This window comes from Polistes dominula, unplaced genomic scaffold (genome assembly GCF_049000335.1).
Source record: "Polistes dominula isolate Pdom_NZ unplaced genomic scaffold, Pdom_raw_medaka contig_73, whole genome shotgun sequence".
In the NCBI taxonomy this organism is placed as follows: domain Eukaryota; kingdom Metazoa; phylum Arthropoda; class Insecta; order Hymenoptera; family Vespidae; genus Polistes; species Polistes dominula.
The window spans coordinates 8,945,574-8,964,720 of NW_028300951.1; the positions used below are offsets into that span (position 1 = coordinate 8,945,574).

The 19,147-nt window shown below is 26.3% G+C and overlaps 2 protein-coding genes across 6 annotated transcripts; both read left to right on the plus strand.

Moving 5' to 3' along the window:
* The first annotated feature begins 116 nt into the window (after positions 1 to 116).
* Uggt (UDP-glucose-glycoprotein glucosyltransferase) lies at positions 117 to 7,615 on the plus strand. 2 transcript variants are annotated; one of them, XM_015323750.2, is made up of 24 exons: positions 117 to 401; positions 795 to 1,011; positions 1,081 to 1,316; positions 1,453 to 1,635; positions 1,716 to 1,888; positions 1,975 to 2,170; positions 2,252 to 2,465; positions 2,559 to 2,779; positions 2,855 to 3,070; positions 3,157 to 3,515; positions 3,581 to 3,824; positions 3,915 to 4,082; positions 4,150 to 4,408; positions 4,487 to 4,595; positions 4,693 to 4,878; positions 4,945 to 5,151; positions 5,235 to 5,627; positions 5,777 to 5,791; positions 5,948 to 6,125; positions 6,198 to 6,380; positions 6,461 to 6,736; positions 6,912 to 7,028; positions 7,107 to 7,248; positions 7,443 to 7,615. In XM_015323750.2, the coding sequence occupies exons 1-24, from the start codon at positions 264 to 266 to the stop codon at positions 7,481 to 7,483; spliced, it is 4,671 nt and encodes a 1,556-aa protein (XP_015179236.1). In that variant the 5' UTR covers positions 117 to 263; the 3' UTR covers positions 7,484 to 7,615. The 2 variants fall into 2 exon arrangements, with proteins under 2 accessions (XP_015179236.1, XP_015179237.1); XM_015323751.2 differs by lacking the exon at positions 5,777 to 5,791 and having other exon boundaries at positions 118 to 401.
* Positions 7,616 to 8,232: 617 nt separating this feature from the next.
* On the plus strand, positions 8,233 to 19,034 carry LOC107067861 (proton-coupled zinc antiporter SLC30A2). 4 transcript variants are annotated; one of them, XM_015323756.2, is made up of 9 exons: positions 8,233 to 9,820; positions 10,079 to 10,275; positions 15,248 to 15,417; positions 15,758 to 15,874; positions 15,988 to 16,136; positions 16,318 to 16,469; positions 16,737 to 16,953; positions 17,079 to 17,319; positions 17,515 to 19,034. In XM_015323756.2, exons 2-9 carry the CDS (start codon positions 10,205 to 10,207, stop codon positions 17,658 to 17,660), a joined length of 1,263 nt encoding a protein of 420 aa, XP_015179242.1. In that variant the 5' UTR covers positions 8,233 to 9,820; positions 10,079 to 10,204; the 3' UTR covers positions 17,661 to 19,034. The 4 variants fall into 4 exon arrangements, with proteins under 4 accessions (XP_015179242.1, XP_015179243.1, XP_015179244.1 ...); XM_015323758.2 differs by lacking the exon at positions 8,233 to 9,820 and adding an exon at positions 10,750 to 10,940 and having other exon boundaries at positions 10,130 to 10,479; XM_015323759.2 differs by lacking the exon at positions 8,233 to 9,820 and adding an exon at positions 10,750 to 10,940 and having other exon boundaries at positions 10,130 to 10,438.
* The last annotated feature ends 113 nt before the right edge of the window (positions 19,035 to 19,147 follow it).

The following is a 19,147-nucleotide window of genomic DNA, read 5'->3' on the forward strand; positions in this document are numbered from 1 at the left end:
ATTCAATAGTATTTACGTAAAACGAAATGTATCAATGATTTAATGTATCTACGGTGTAATTCATCAATGCATTTCTATCATTGACGAATTATTTGGTAGATACTATAAATCATTGATGAATTATTTCGTAGAATCGTTTTCATTCAACTGATTATTAAATCATTTATCACGATCGACAGTAAAATATTTGTGTTATAACTATTGATCATTATTGAATTAAATTTTATTCAATACTAAAATGAATACGTCATGTGTGTGTATATATGTGTGTTCAACACATACATCCGTCCATCTTACGTAGAATTTCTGTGTATTCTGAAGTGACACGTGCATTACGTGGATTGGTCATTATTATAAATGTCTTCACGATAATTAATACAGTTTATAATCAACATTTAAGGGTATGGCAAATATTCCACAATTGTTTTTATTGTAATATTTCTTAAATAGTTATTTATTTGACATGCATATTCATGGTGTATACTTTGATGGTGTCAGTTTTGAAATAACAAATTTTTATTTATTTATATAATTTTGTATTTATAAATATTTGTTTTCTCTTTAAAATATATAAGATTTTTATAAATGTAATTTATAGGTTACTTTAAGTTTTATTTGCTATTTATTTATTAATGTAAGTTTTCTTTACAAACAAAGGACTTAACCTCTACATTGTTTGACGTGTTTATAAACGTATAAATGATTTATTAATTATTTGCAATTTATTGTTATAATAATTGAAATTTATGTATGATTGAAATTATTACTGTCATTATGTAATATATCTGTTTTAGATGTGGATACTAGTATTTTTTTATTCATTACTTTTGTGCTCAAAAGGATTAAAAGCGGATAAAAAAGTAAACAAATATGTGACAACGTTGATTGATGCAAAATGGAAGGAAACTCCATTATTTTTAGAAGCAGCTGAATATCTCAATGATGAAAATCCAAATTACTTTTGGAAATTCATCGAAGCGTATTCTGAAAATGTTGCATCCATACAAAATGGTAATTGACAAAATAATCAACATGCTTTATAATTAATTATATTATTTTAATCTGACAAATGTTTTACAGGTACAGAAAAAGATAATTATGAATTAATTTTGAAGTTAGCTGAAAAGCATTTATCTCCAGCGGAGATTGCAGTTCTTAAATTAGGACTGTCATTGCGTATTTATTCTACCCGAGTTGAAATGTTTTCGCAAATGGCAGAAAACAAGAATGTTTCTACTTTAGATTGTTATAACGTAATCGACATTGGTGGAAAATTTACATGTTCCATCTTTGAAGTAAATGAATTAATCGCTAAGGTAGTTAAAACAGTTTCATTGAACATCGTGTGGAATTGCTATATGAATTTATATGCTATATTTTCATCAAATATGACACAGGTCTGCGTGTTAAATTATAATGCAAGAGATTAATGTTCCATTTATTTTTTTTTAGGATGAATGGACTAAGAGAGATACTTACAGTATAGATCATTATTATTTGGGATCTCAAAAAACTGATAAAGTTATAATAATGTATGGTCAAGTTGATTCTCCAATGTTCATGAACTATCACACGAAATTAAAAAATATAGCAGATACACAAGGAATCAATTATATATTACGTTACTACGTAAAGGTAAAAACGAAATTTAATTGTAGTTAATAAAAAACAAAATAATCTTTGTATTATTTCTCACATGTATTTTTTAATTACAGGATAGACTAGATAGGAAATTACGGTTATCCGGTTATGGTGTAGAATTACAAATGAAATCAACTGAATATAAAGCTACAGATGATTCAGATATTAAAGATAATACTAGAAAAGGATCCGAAACAAACAACGATGGAATTGAAGAAATAGATGGAATTAATTTCGTTACTTTAAAGTATTTATTAGAATTTATTTGATTGATATATAATAAAGTATATATTGTATACATTTGGAATACTATTAATAATTTATATCTTTTAGAACATTATATCCAGATAAACAGGCTGAATTGGAAGAATTACAAACACATTTGCTTGAAACGAGTCATGAAATTGGGGCATTAAAAGTATGGCAGTTTCAAGAATTAAGTCATCAAGCAGCTGAGAGAATAATGAACTCTCCTACGGATGAAGCTCTTAACGTTTTAACAGACATCGCTCAAAATTTTCCTATGCAAGTAAGATTGAATATTTGATTAATAATAATTATTATATCGATACGTGTTTCGTATGCTATACAAAAACGTATGTTGTTTTAGGCCAAATCATTGATTAGAACAAAAGTAAATAATGAAATGAAAAAGGAGATGAAACTAAATCAAGATATATTTTCTGGAAGTTTAAGTATACAACCGACAGACACCGCACTCTTTATTAATGGTTTATTTTTCGACTTAGAAGCTATCGACGTACTTACACTTCTAGAGGCTTTGAGAGGCGAACTGCGTGTAATGGAGGCACTTCATAAAATTGGTAAAATTTAAATATATTTTTGCATATGCATAATTTTAAAAATTTACTTAATGTATATAGTTATATTTTCTTTCTTTTTGTTTTGTTTTATAGGATTGAATAGTAAAAACATGGGAAAACTTTTAGCTCTTGACTTATCAAGTAATGTAGATAATCAAGAGTTTGCTATGGATATTAGAGATTCAGCTATAATTTGGATAAACGATATTGAAAGTGATGCTCGTTATAGCAGATGGTCACCTGCATTGACTGAATTATTAAGACCAACTTTTCCAGGAATGCTTAGAAATATAAGACGAAATTTATATAATTTGGTAAATTATTTGAATCTCTAAATTAAAAAATTTATAATTTAATAAATATACATATATATTTTGTATTATTTTCAGGTATTAATTATCGATCCTTTAAATGAAGATTCAATGGCCTTAATTTCATTAGCATCATCTTTGTATACATATGTTGCTCCTTTAAGAATAGGATTCGTTTTCATAACTAATTATGATACTTCTGTTACTGGCTTATCAGATGCGAGTGTTGCAGTGAACAACGCTTTCCATTATTTCATAGAAAGCAAAAGTGCTAAGGAAGCATTCGAATTTTTGGTAAAATTTTAAATAATTCATCGATTAATTTTAAGTAATTTGATTTTATTGAGAATAATTAAGTAACACGAATGAATTTGTTTCAGTTAGGATTGTATATCGGATCTTATCCCATAACTGTGGACATTGTTAAACAAGCTATAAGAAAAATAGATTCTTCTGCTAATATAAATTACATTCTTAGCGAAGAATCAGAATATGACGTTGGTCGTCATTTGGCTAGCGATTTTGTTAAACGATCTGGTTTTAAGAAATTTCCGCAAGCGTTACTTAATGGCGTACCATTACCAGCTACTCGATTAAATGCTGATTTATTTGAAGAAGCAGTATTAAGTACTATTGTAGCGCAAACACCTGCCTTACAAAAAGCAGTTTATCGCGGTGAAGTTACACAAGGAGATGATGTTGTTGATTTCATAATGAATCAACCTAACGTTATGCCACGGTAATATACTACGCTCTTAAGATTGTCTTAGAAAATAAATAAAACTATACACACTATTTTTATAGATTAAACGAACGTATCTTGAAAATAGATAAAAATTCTTGGTTGAATTTAATTGGAACAGTTCCCAAAGATAACGATTATACTAAATGGACTCCCCAAGATGCATCATCTTGGCTCATGGAAAAAATGAAATATTTATTTGTATCTCGTCGAAGCAGTTTGCATCATTTATATTCATTTTGGATCGTAGTTGATTTAAAATCAAAGTCGTCAAGAACATTGCTCCACGAAGCTCTTATTTATATAGTATGCAAATGTTTTACATAATTACTGTGAAATTTATAAAAATGTATTTCTGAATAAGTATTATATCTAATTAAATCGTATTTTATATAGGAATCAAATCCAGATGCAAGAATAAGCTTAATCATCAATAATAATGATGTTGATTTTGAATATGATTTAAATAGAATTGCACTTGCTGCTTTAAATTTATTGCCCATAGATAAAGCTTTACAAGTAATGCACAAAATAGTCAAAGAAGACTTCGAATCGCTTGCAGAGGTTGGTCTAGAATTTTTATTTTTTAGTATATATATAATATATCCTAAAATATTTAATAATATTGCAGTACGAGTTAATTAATGAACACTTTGAAAATGAAGACGAGTTATTAGAGTTCCATACGTACTATTCTAAACAAGTTTTAGGATTAGAAAAAGGAGCCATAACTGTTGTATGTAATGGACGAATGATTGGCCCCTTAGATACTAATGAAGAATTTACAAATGAAGATTTTTCACTTTTTGAACGATTTAGTCAGAGTACATATGGAGATAAATTATTTAAAAATTTAATTAAATCTCAATCTGAGGAAGACGATGATTATGGTATGAACATATTATTGTTTTTATATTTATTACGATCATTGGAATATAGAAAATTACTTTAATTATTCTTAAATATAGAAAGAACTGATATTACGGATGATATGATAATGAAAATCACTTCACTCTTGGTTCCACGACCACAAACACGTAGTCGATTTGAAGTACGTTTTCATGGAGATGAGCACAGGTAACTAATAATAAATGTTACAGTTTTCTTCTTTTGTTATTAATTGGTTTCTTTTTTTTTTTTTGTATAATTACAAAACATTATATTCATTTTTCAGCGTTATAAAACTTCCACCTGTAAATCCTGATGAAGTAACATTCGATTTAATTGCAATAGTCGATCCGGTGTCAAGAGGTGCTCAAAAATTAGGTCCAATTTTGAAGACATTACAACAAACATTGAACTGCCGAATTAAAGTATTTCTTAATTGTTTAGATAAAAATAGCGACATGCCATTGAAAAGGTAAATTAATCGTATATTATTTAACATTTATCTCATATACTAATGATTTTCTAAATTTTATTTCAGTTTCTATCGTTTTGTACTCGATCCCGAACCACAATTTACTGCGGATGGACATTTAAATGGCGCTATAGCTAAATTTACTAAACTTCCTACTTCGTCGCTATTAACGCAATACATTCATGCGCCAGAAAATTGGCTGGTGGAAGTAGTGCGAAGCGTTTACGATTTAGACAATATTAAATTAGATAATGTGGCAATGGGTGTTCATAGGTATAATTAAATAATATTTCAATATTTATGTTTCTTTCTATAAATATGCGGAGGTGAATAAATTTATAATTATTATTGTTTAGTGAGTTCGAATTAGAACATTTATTACTCGAAGGCCATTGTTTCGAAGCAGTAATGGGAAATCCACCGAGAGGCTTACAAATTACATTAGGAACTGAAAAACAACCGGTAATGGTTGATACTATAGTTATGGCCAATTTAGGATATTTCCAACTTAAAGCGAATCCCGGAGAATGGCATTTACGATTAAGACATGGACGTTCGGCAGAAATATATGATATTACTACCGTCGATGGGCAGGATGTTATTCAAGATGGCAATAACGTTAAAGTTTTAATAAGTTCTTTAAAAAGTCATGTTCTTAAAGTCAAAGTTTCCAAAAAACCGGACAAAGCTAATATGGATTTACTTTCGGATGACGATAAAAACTCTGGCATATGGAATTCTATTTCTAGGTACATATAAATAATATTTAATTTTAATTTCTTTAAAAAAAAAAAAAAAAAAAAGTCTCATATCTACTGTTATAATTGATATCAGTAGGAACACAATGCTATTCAGTTATCTTTGAACTTTAATTTTTATTTATTCTCTCCTTTTTTAGCTTTTCGAAATTTTGGTAAGCTTTTCATTACTATGTAGACAAACACACATTTAAAATGTAATGAATATATTCTATCATCTTATTTCTTCTTTATTAAAACAAATTGAAATTATAAAATGATTATATCGAAAATATTTTCTTTAAAGATTCATTTCTTTTTTTTTATATTAGGACATTCACTACAGGAGATGAAAGCGAAGATCAGGATGACAAAATAAATATATTCTCTCTTGCCTCTGGTCATCTTTATGAAAGATTCTTAAAGATTATGATGCTGAGTGTTATCAAACATACGAAGACTCCTGTAAAGTTCTGGTTTTTGAAAAATTATCTCTCCCCTACGGTTAAAGTAAGTAAAATATTAAAACATTTTTATTATCAAATATTGTATTCATTTATCTAAATAATATTTTATTAATAGGATTTCTTACCGCACATGGCGAAAGAGTATGGTTTCGAGTATGAATTGGTTCAATATAAATGGCCACGTTGGTTACATCAACAAACTGAAAAGCAACGAACAATTTGGGGATATAAAATATTATTCTTGGACGTATTATTCCCATTGAATGTTAAAAAAATTATATTTGTTGATGCTGATCAAGTATGAACGAACATTTGATTATTTCCTAATTATTCAATCTAAATTATCTACTTTGCTATAAAATTTGGTTTCTTTTTTAGGTTGTAAGAGCTGATTTGAAAGAATTGGCAACTTTAGATCTTGGCGGTGCACCATATGCTTACACACCATTTTGTGATAGCAGAAAAGAAATGGACGGTTTCAGATTTTGGAAACAAGGATACTGGAGAAATCATTTACAAGGCCGTTCTTATCATATTAGTGCTCTTTACGTAGTAGATTTAAAAAGATTCCGTCGTATTGCCGCAGGTGATCGATTAAGAGGACAATATCAAGCTTTAAGTCAGGATCCTAATAGTTTATCCAATCTCGATCAGGTATTTGAAACATTTAAGATATTTATTATTATTATTATTAACCCTTGCTTACCACACCTCCCTGGAGTAATACGCTTAAACGCTTAAGGTCTGGGTCCTTTGGACCCAGTGTGGTAAGCAAAGGTTAATTAATTTGATAAAAATAATTATTTTAATAATACATTTATTACTTTAGGATTTACCTAATAATATGATCCATCAAGTAGCAATAAAAACATTACCACAAGACTGGTTATGGTGTGAAACATGGTGTGACGATTCATCTAAGAAATATGCCAAAACTATAGATTTGGTTCGTATCATGAACTACATATAATTGAAATATTTTATTAATAGAATTATATAATAAGAATTAAATTTCATATTTCAGTGTAACAATCCAATGACTAAAGAAGCAAAGTTGCAAGCTGCGATGCGTATTTTACCTGAATGGGTAGGATACGATGAAGAGATAAAAGCTTTGCAACAAAAAATTGAGAATGAAACTAGACAAATGGAAAAAGAAGATAGTGGTACGTAATAATATATAATTTGTGAGGAAGTTGACCGAGGGGGTCCCTGGACAGTTCAGTAGTTAAAGCATTTATACAGCAAATGGAAAACCTAATTCAAGTCCTGAATACAATTTTTTTTCACGAATTCTACGATAATATAATAAAAAATATTGTAAGGGGAATACTTTTATATCATAATTTATTTATTTCAGAATCGACGACTGAAGATCATACGAAACATGAAGAATTGTGAAGTTAGATTAATGAAATAGAACAAATGATATTTAGTTTATAACTTTTTCGATTAATCTAAAAGAAAGAAAAAAAATGAAATGAAATGAAAAGAAAAGAAAAGAGAAGAAAAAAAAAGAAAAAAAAAGAAAAACAAACTATTCTCCACTTTCTGAATCAATAATTATACAATTATCGAAAAACACAATCAATTGTGCCATTTAAAAAAAAAAAAAAAGAAATTATTCATCTTTGTCTTCTGTGATTTTAATATTTATCATGATACACGGTAATTCTCTATCGTAAAACGCAGATATTTACAAATTAATGATAATTCATAATAAGTTATCAAAAATGAATTATTTGGCATTATCTTATCTATGGTAATGTGATATATAAATAATTGAATTTCTCGAAACGATAAAACAATGCATAAAAAAAAACGACGATGTTCAATGGATATACATTCAAGTGAAAAGTAAATCTTACTTTTTCAGTATTCTAGCTAAAATATGGACATTGGAATGCATAGTCCACAAATATTGTCGAAAAACTATTGTGATTTTTTATTACCTATATATTATAGTCGTAAACAATAAACTTGTATCGTTTGTAAAATATGTTTTGCAGGATTTTCACTAAGAAGATATACAATTATTTTCTATAACACTATACATTCCTATCGTGTTAAAGCAAGATATATAATTTCCTATTTAAAAATTTCACCAATGTTTATGTAAAACAAAAATTCATATAACAAAACTTGCGTATATTTGTTAAGTCACATTATTATATTATACATCTACGATATATAACAGGAAAATTTTGTATGGAAATTTTTTACGGTCTTGTATCAAAACCATGTTTTTCTTTCTTTCTTTTATTATTATTTTATTTTTATGACAACTTTTAAGCGTTTTTTTAAACTATTAAAAATAGTTTTTATATGAACGTAAGGAACTAAGATTTATTTTCAAATTATCAGGAGGCGTATTTACAAATACATACACAAATATGATTATTGATAATGGTCTATTCGGGAGACATCTCTGAAGAACATTCGCAGTAACATTTTGTAAATATTTATTTACGTAGAACAATGAGAATCAATCAGATCGAATCGTGATAGTGGTAGTGGATCGAAATTGATGTAAAAATGCAAATATTGTATATGACTGATAACGAATTTGTCTCATCTTCTTTGTTTTCAAACGATATCAGACAATGATATTAGATTTGGTCATTTCATTATGTCAATTAAAGCTTTTCTTTTGTGTGATAATAAATACAATCCGAGAGACAGAAGAGATGGTAGATAAAATGGACAATGATATTTTCCGTTGAGTTTGTCCTGCTGGATATGTTTCTTCAGTAGACTCTTAACTGTTCACATTTCTACACCATTTGTTTTGGGGGTTTTATTCGGAAGATATTCTAAAAGATATTTAGAAATCGATAAATTATGGAGAATAATACGAAGAATAAGAACATCGAGTAAGTCATTTTTATATGATTTTATTATTTAATATAGTTGCATAAAATTCTGTCCAAATTTATGAGAATGATAAACGATAACGATAATAACGAATTCTATAATTAAACAATTAGAATTAAAATGTATAATTAGAGAGCTATGGGAAAGTCTGATTGATATATTATGTATATGTATGAATATGTCACTATTATTTTTCAAATGTATAATTATTGAATTATTTTATTATTGGAATAGGAAAAAGGTAAAAAAAAAAAACAAAAGAACAATAAAACAATAATCAAATATATATAATGTAAATAATATTATTAATTATATTATATATTATATTTAGTTATTTTAAAAAATATATTTATTAGGTTAATAATTTGTATAAATAATATAAAAATATTTGATAAATGTTATGTATTAATCAATAATTTAATAATTTCATTGAAGATATTTCAAAATTTTGAATTTCGCGCATATTTGCTAACTTATCAATCGAGTAAAGAGATCCGACTTTCGGAACTTAACGGATTAAACCGATTTAATCCGATCTTATCCGATCTTCGAGTCCAATCCTCTTTCCTATTGGTTTTTTCGTAGTTCTTTTATTAAATTGATAGAGTTATAAGTATAATCTAATTTCTTTCCTTTGATAATTATTTAATGTTATAATGTGATTTACAAGGGATAAAAGAGAAGATAAAGGTACTTATTTACACGTGACAGAAATGAAGAAATCAAAAGAAAGAAATATTAGTAATGGATCGAGAAGCGGGAAATCGATAGATCACAAAAAAATTTGTTGGAGAAGGGATACATATATATATATATATATATATATATTGTTATAAGGAGAGTGGTTTTCAATTCCTTTTAGTCGTACGTTCCATTTTGCAGTTAATTTAAAAAAAAAAGAAAAAAACAAACAAAATTATTTTAATAATCACGAAGTTATTTTATTTAGTCTATTACGATGTTATTGTAATATGTATTTGTCTTGTTATCCTCATTTGAAAAAACACAAAAAAAAATTTTTTCAATTTTATTATTCTTAAAAATAATTAAGAAATGATCTCATTTAGTTTATTAATAATATATTATTTGAAATTTTATTATTAATTTATTGTATTTTTGCAGATGTATAAAAAAAAATTAAAAAAAAAAAGATGGGAATATATATTACAATTAAATATTTGTTCGTAATTAATAATCATAAAGAAGAAACTCATTTAACATTTTGTTATTACAAGTACCCCATAAAATATGCCACAAGAAGAGAAGGCATATCCCCGAAGATACGTCGATGAAAAGTTGAGAACCGTTGGGAATGAGTTGTAAGCAGAAGAAAGATAGATATTAAGAAAGAAAGAGATAGATAGATATATATAAAGTGTTAGTGGTGGGAGGTGTAGAAGAGGAGGATTCAGAGTTAAGTTATCTGTTAAAATAAACTGTCCGTGCTATACGCACGTTCAAGTGACCGAAAGAAGCTATGCAGTGGGTAGAATTTGTTGTTTGTTTGAGAAGTGACGGCTACGGTACAATATTATCGTCTCTTCTTCAATCATTTAACGTATACGACGAATTGGTGTCCAAACATTTCCAAAAAACGTCTTTTTCCTCTTCATCTTTATCATCTTCTTTCACTTTCTACCACGTCATTCCAATTCTTTCTACTTTCTAAAAATTTTTTTTTAGGGGGGGCTGTTGTTTTTTTTTTGGTTTAGTTTTATTTCTATCTTTTTTATTTCCTTTGTCATCTCATCCTTTAAAATATCCTATATATATATATATTTATATAAATTTAGAAAATTTCCTGTCTCGCAAGGACACGTGCGCGCGTAGTTATCCTTCGATAAAATCATCGTCTACCATTTAAACAATTGTATTGTCGTCGTCGTTTTCTTCTTCTTCTTCTTCTTCATCGTCATCCTATATATTTGCTGTATTTATTTTATTTGAGTCTCCTACCTATCATGGACAACGAGAAGATTAAACTGTGAGTTTATTAACTTTCTATCGCTTTTTGTCTTACTTACGAATATAAACAATATGATATTTTTCTTTGGGGATTACAACGAAACGAATATTTTCGCGCGTTTGTGGTTTTAAAATTTAAACGAATTTTTACGATTTTATTTTTTATTATTATCCTTATTGTTGTTTTTGTTGTTGTTATTGCGTTTGTTTTATATCTCTCTTTCTTTTTTTATTTCTTCTTTTCTTTTTTTACTATTTGCAACCGTTACTATTTTTCTATTCTTCCTTTTTTGTATTGTTTTTTTTTTATTTATTATATTTCACAATATTTCTCTTTTTTTTTCTTTTTTCAAATGTACCATTATTACTAATAATCTTTTCTTTTTTTTCCTTATTTCTTCTTTTCTAGTTAAGCATTACTACTATTTCTCTGTTTCTTCTTCTGTTTTATCTTTTATTATTATTATTACTATTATACTATTAAATTTTTTCATTCTTTGATTATTTTTTTTTATTTTTTTCTTCTTTTCATTGTTTTTCTTTTTTATTCTTATTCTCTTCATTCGAATGTTATTATATCGCATAACTGACAAGAGTAAGTAAGCAAGTATATATGCATAAGTCGTTAATATTATCGTAAAATTAATACATTTATGCGATTAATCGTCCTTCTACTTTTTTGCACCCATCACACAAGTCTTATCAGAGATATTCTGCATTACGCTACAATGTCTTGGAAAATTAAAGAAATCAAATGGTTAATATTTATCAATCATTATCCCTTTTACTACATATTCGTAGTATCCCCAATGAAAGGATTAACAAAAAAAAAAAAAGAAAAAACAAACAAAGAAAATTCACGTGGTATTTTTTTTCAATCTTTTATTAAAAAAAGGAAAGATCGGTAAAGTAGATTATGTTATTCATGGAATGCCAATGTTTAGGAAAATTAGAGCAATCAAATGGTTAAATCAATTTATCGATATCGTTTTACTGCATATTTGTTCAATGAAATGACTCAAACAAAAAAAAAAGAAAACTCAAGAACCTTGTAATTTTTTATTGAAAGAAAATAGGTCGGCCAAGTAGATTGTATATATATGTATATGCAGTGATCGAAAAAAGACAAATATTTTCACAAATTAAATATTTTTATATATACATAATTCTCTATATAAAAGTTTGTTAATCCTTAATGTGAATATTTTAATAATTTAAATATATTTTTCTATCTGAAATTGAAGTAAATTACAAGCACATTGCAATGAATACTTCAACTTTGGACCTTAAGAAATATTTTTAACAGCTTTACAAAAAATGTAATCCATGTCAATACTTGTGTGTACGCACTGTATATGCGTACTTTAATAAAAAGAATAAAAAAGAAAAAATGTATTTTTGATGTGTAACAAAATGTACATTTATAACGTAAGTTCCATCTATATATCGAAAAATAAGTTGATAATTTAAAAAAAAAAATGAGAATCATTATTAAAGGAATTTATAATAATACGTATTGAGGAAATTTGTTAATAATGTTACACAAGCACACCCTGTATATATATATATATAAGTTACTTACGCGTATATAACGGTAATCGAGAGCGACGTTGGGTCATATACCTTAGTTGCTTGGAAATCACGGAAAGTTGACCTTGAAACACTTTCCAACTTTGAAATATCATGTTCTCCTTTTTTTTCATTCCTTATTGAGGAATCCTTTATACAGTTTTATAATTAACCGCAAATTGGAAGTTGGAAATTTGATCTCTCTCTCTCTCTTTCAGATCATTGATTTACAGATTTGTAACAAAATACTTCAGTTTTATGCAGTTTTATCGTCAGTGATCCTGAGTCGCGTTTAGTATTTTATATGATTGAATACTTCATTGGAAAAATCAATTAATTATTGATAATAATCATAGCAATTGTTCAAAATATTTACGATAATGTAATACATTTATTCAATGTCATGAAAATGTGCAATTGATAAATGAATAATATATCTTATTTATTTATTTATTTATTTATTTATTACGTTTGTTAGCTTCTTTGAGTTATAGCATTGAATAATTGGCATACTTTTAAAATTAAATTTCATTTAATTTTTATTATTATTTAATTTGTTTGTTAGTTTATTCGTTTGATTTTATTTTAGGAAATGACATAGGTAGTGTTTTACGTAAAGCAAACAAAGAATGCTATTTTCTGATTTACTTAGAAAAATTCATTATTTATATTTGTCTGCACGTATGTGTGTTATGAGATTATAAAGATTTGCGATCATTGATAATAGACACAATAATAGATACGAAATAGAAAATGACAAATATCTTTTTGTATACTTGCTTACCTGATTTGTTTCGTAAAAGCATTGTGACAATCTGATAATAGATAGTGATACGTTCAGAATTGTCTCTTATCGTACGATAAGAAAATGATACAATACAAAAGTCAATGAATTTAGTTGTAATATCGTTGGATATATATTTTATTGAATTATATTCAATATTTAAAACGATTTTAATTAATTTATTGTATCATATTTCTTCCATTATTCAACAAGCACGAATATACGAATAATTTAAATGAATAATTTTAAGCCAAGTATTGAGAGGATGATGCATAAGTTAAAAAAGAAAAATTATAATAATAATAATAATAATAATAATAATAATAATAATAATAATAATTAATTTAGAGATTGTATTATTTTTTTTGTCTTTAACATGAATGCCGGATAAACAAAGATAAATGATAGTTCGTATCAACACGGTAGAAGGAAGTTCAACGATGCGCACTGTTAAACAAGCGATATGCTATAACGAATATGTCCTTCCTTTTGTAGTTGTCCTCATCGTGACAAAAATTTCAAATCTTTTTACTTACAATTAATAAGAGAAAATATGATAATCGACAAAACTTGATGATTACACGTTCAATGCATAAAATAATGATCTTTGATTATATTCTAAGAAGTTCAATTTCGATCGTTCATTATTTTACTAATCTAATCATTTGTTTCCTCTAATCACAGTCATTGTAATTGTTTCATTCGAAAAATTGTTATTTTTTGAGAAAAAAGTAGAAATTTTTAGTTAATTCGATGTAATTATTGTTTTATTGTTTCTTTATAAGTATAATAATTTGTTTGCATATAACTATAAAATAATAATTTTCAAAAATGTAGATATATTTATCTAACTTTTGAGGATTCTTGGAACAAGAAAATTTGTCATTTATAATAACACGTGTATCACGTATTGTACAATTGTTACGTATAATTAAGATTTTTACAAACGATATTGTATGTTGTCCTCGTTATTAAAATGACCACTCATCTCTTTGATATTACAAATCTCATTCTCGTGAAATATACATTTTGTTTTAAATTTATTTTTCAGTAGACACATTATAAATCATTGATAAACTACTTTACAAATTAATACATTAATGATAATTTAAATATAAATTATTAGAGATCATTAAATCATTAGAAAAACTTAGATATTTCAATGTTATAACGTTGATATACATAAGGTAACACCTTTTGTATAATCATGATAAACGTGTTACGATTTTATCAGTGATAATTGAAATGTTATGCTTATCGAATTTTATTGATTCTTTTACACATTTTACTAATTGTAAGTAAAAATAATCTTACGAATTTCCGTTTAGAAAAAAAGATTTCAAAAGATTTCAAACAAAATGATTTTGATACAAATATTTCGCATACGTAATACTTATGACTTTTCAAAATTTATTTCATACAGAAATATAAATCCCATTTACGTTTTTAATTGTAAGTCATATCAGATCATAAAGTCGCTTTAATTCATTCGACTTATTACATAAACTAAAAATTATGTTCGTCCGACGTATACTACTTAATTGGTCTTTTCTTTTTAATTTTAACGTTTACCAACGAAAGAAAAAAAAACGTTTGAAAATATTTTGTCATTTTGTCTTAAATTATTTGTCTAATTCTGTTCAATTAAATTTGATTCGTAGCATTACGATTATTATAGGATTATTAAAATAATTTACGATTAGCACATTTACAAATAATTATTTATCAATCATTTTTCCATTTCCAAGAACTAAGAAACAACTAAATTTATTATTCAAAAAAAAAAAAAAATAACAAAAAGAAAATATTCTTTTATATAACTTTGTATGTTTTAAAAATAACATGTAAACACTTTATAATATCTAATCATTTTAATAATCACCGACTCATTTCATTTTACTTACTTATATTCTTAAGTTGTATTTGATTAATCAAGAAAATCATTTAAACGTGCCAATTGTTAATTGTTTCAGATTTCAAGATACAGCTATCTATGGTTATGGAACAAGTATACCTCCTAATAATAATGAATCCGAAGATGAGATATCATCGAAGAAAGTGATATTTTGCGTTCATGGAAAATTATCTGGTTGTTGTACCGTTGTTAAAGGAATTGACGAAAATGCGTCTCCCGATTCTTCCAGTAAGATTTATTCATTTTATTTCAAATAATAAATAAGTAAATAAATAAATTGTTGGTTTACGGTCTCGAGAGACCAGACCTCGCAACCGGGTACGCTCAGTGTATAATTGCCTAAGTTACGTTTATTGATCGAAAGATCTTCAGGGTAGGGTGATCAGTCCTACGCCTATTTCAAATAATATGTTTCAAAAATAAAAACGTAATATAAACGTATGTAATAAAATGTTTGTTACGTTTCAAATGTTGACATTTATTGACACAATACAAATCAATGTATAAAAATGTCTATATATTAATTAGAGAAAAACAAATATATATATATTTGAAAAATGATTTTCAGTATTACCAGAAGATCATTGTCATCGAGAAAGAAATAAAGAAATCGACAAGAAAGCAAGGAAAAAACTTTTACTTGCGAGTGCTCTATGCGTGTTCTTCATGATAGCTGAAATAATTGGTAAATTATTATGCATATCATGCATATCTCTTTTTCTTCTTCTTTTCGTACATCTATTAATAATGTTTGACATATAAATATTTCATTATAATAAGTATTTTGTAATTAAACAGGTGGTGTACTGTCTAACAGTTTGGCCATTGCTACAGACGCAGCACACTTGCTGACCGATTTCGCATCATTCATGATTTCTCTATTTTCAATTTGGGTCGCAGGAAGGCCTGCAACAAGAAAAATGCCATTCGGTTGGTATCGTGCGGAAGTAAGTATCAGGTATAGACGGTATAGACTTTTACTTTCTCTAAAGAACACTAGTTTTGTTTTTAATATTAAACGAATTATTATTCCATTCGACATTATTTTATTTTCTCTCTCTCTCTTTTTTCTTTTTCATTGTATTAAGTTCCATTTCTTAATTGAAATATGATTTTTGGCTTACACAGGTGATAGGTGCATTAACGTCGGTCCTCTTGATATGGGTCGTCACTGGGATTTTATTCTACCTCGCTATAGAAAGAATAATTAATAAGAATTTTGAATTAGACGTAACTGTGATGTTAATTACCTCTGCAGTTGGTGTTGCGGTAAATCTAGTGTTAGTGATATTACAAAAATAATTTTATTATTAATTAATATTTATAGTTTTATTTGAACGATATTATCTAAGAATAAGACATATTTTTCAAAGTATAATCATTTTTTTTTGTAATGAAATTGGTTGAACAATCTAAGAACTCTTACCACTTTAAATAGTTCAGTTGTTTGTAGTAGTATTATTTAATAAAATAGCATAGAGATGTTTGATATGTTAGTTATTAGGCCTAATATATTTAAGATTCGTGACTTTTAACCTTTGTTATAGAATGGGTCTAAGTTTGCATCAGCATGGTCATACTCATGGTGGACATAGTCATCATGATCACGATGATCATGATATGAAGAAGATATCAGATATAGAAAATATATCACACAAGGATGAACACAAAAATATAAACGTTCGTGCTGCGTTTATACACGTCGTAGGAGATTTTATTCAAAGTATAGGAGTTTTTATTGCAGCATTAGTTATTTATTTTAAAGTTAGTATTAAATTATATTTTATAATATTTATTTATTTTTTTTTATTATTACAATTGAAATATTAAGAATATATAATTTTGATTATTATATTTTTTATTCTTATGCTTGGTTTTTCTTTTTCTAGCCAACGTGGAACATAGTTGATCCTATCTGCACTTTTCTATTTTCGATATTAGTCATACTCACGACCGTGGCAATTATTAAAGATGTTATGAACGTGCTTATGGAAGGAATGCCTAAAGGATTTGATTATTCTCAAGTTGAGAATACCTTCATGCAAATCGAAGGTGTTGTGAAAGTACACAATTTGCGAATTTGGGCTCTTTCACTTGACAAAACCGCTTTGTCAGCGCATTTAGCTATAAGTAAGTTTACAAAGACGTTAATGTTATTACGAAAAGACAACGACGTTCGATTTTTGTCGTTTTGACAAAAAGTAATTAATCTACTTTAATATTAATGAATGATTTTATCGATCGCAATTTTATAACTGTTATTTATTTGTTTAATACTTTTAATTATTTGCAAAACAATTTATTTGAACTTTTTATTTTTTACAGAACCTGGTACAAGTCCGCAAAATATTTTACGTACAGCCACGAGAAACATACACGATACTTATAATTTCTTCGAGATGACGTTACAAATAGAAGAGTTCAACGAAAGAATGGAAAACTGTGAACAGTGCAAATCTTTAACGCAATGAATATCATCGTTTAAAATTTAATATCATGGGTTTTTTTTTCCACATTGTATGACGAGCTTCGACATCGATGAATATTTCTTCTTCTTCGTTTTTGTTTATTACATGAAAATATTAAAGTAAAAGATATATAATAATAATAATAATAATAATAATAATAATAATAATAATAATAATAATAATAATAATAATAATAATAATAATAATAATAAGATAAATTATAATAAATTATAGTTCAATAAGGGAACATTAATTGAGACGTATACATTTATTTTACTATGGGTTCTCAAAATTAATAATAATATTTCGATTTTATTAGATATATTCGTGTTTCCTATATTAAATATAATAATTGTAATTACAGTAATTATTATTATTATTATTATTATTATTATTATTATTATTATTATTATTATTTTATTATTATTATTATTTTATTATTATTTTTATTATTATTTATACGTCTTATAGAAGAAAAAAAATACAATGTTCAAGGAATTTCGATAGCAATAATTGAACTTAATTGTGTTAGTTCCTAAATAATATAATATATCAATGGTGCATAAATGATGGTGCTCTTAAATCTTGCAAATGGTGCATTAATACAAATAAAAGTAAATTTTTCAATCGACAATATTTTGAATTGATCTTATTAAGTTCAATAGAATATTGAGAATATTTTATTATTTGTATTAATTAATATTTCAAGTATCTAAGAAGATACAAAAGGAACTAGTTTGTTATAAAAATTACCAAGAAGGTAGAAACAAAAAGCTAATAAAATACTGTTAAAATACTGTTACAATATTTCATCGTTAAATTTATCATTGTAAAGATTTAGTATACTATAATTCTATAATATTATCGTATAAAAGTCATATTATATTATATTGTTACAACATAAGTTTTGTACAAAACCGGATATATAAATATATAAAATAATAATAATATATATATTAAATATATAATATATATAAAATATTATATTTTCGCAAATGTATTTTATACGATAAAGTTAATACCCTTACGATTATCTAATTTTTGATTATATTATATTACTACAACATTAAGACTGTACAAAATATTATCTGTAATGTATTGTGTTAATACACATATGCAAATTATATGATAAATTGAATGTGTGTGTGTGTGTGTGTGTGTGGTAAATAATTAGTTACCAAAACAATAGAACTTTATTTTATACATATACATAATGTAAATGAAAAATAAACGTCAAGGGACAGAAGATTAATGTCACTACTCTAAGATGGCCCTTACACACTTTATTAATGCTTCCGAAATCCATACATCTTGCATTATGAAATAATTCATGTATAAGATAATTGAAGAAAATAAATGTTTACATAGTAATTGTAACACGTGCGTTAGAGATTTTATTTGTAAATATATTAATTAATATATCTATCAATACATTCGCTATTTCTATATATACTATGAAAGGAATTTAAACTTAACCCTTGAATCAACAT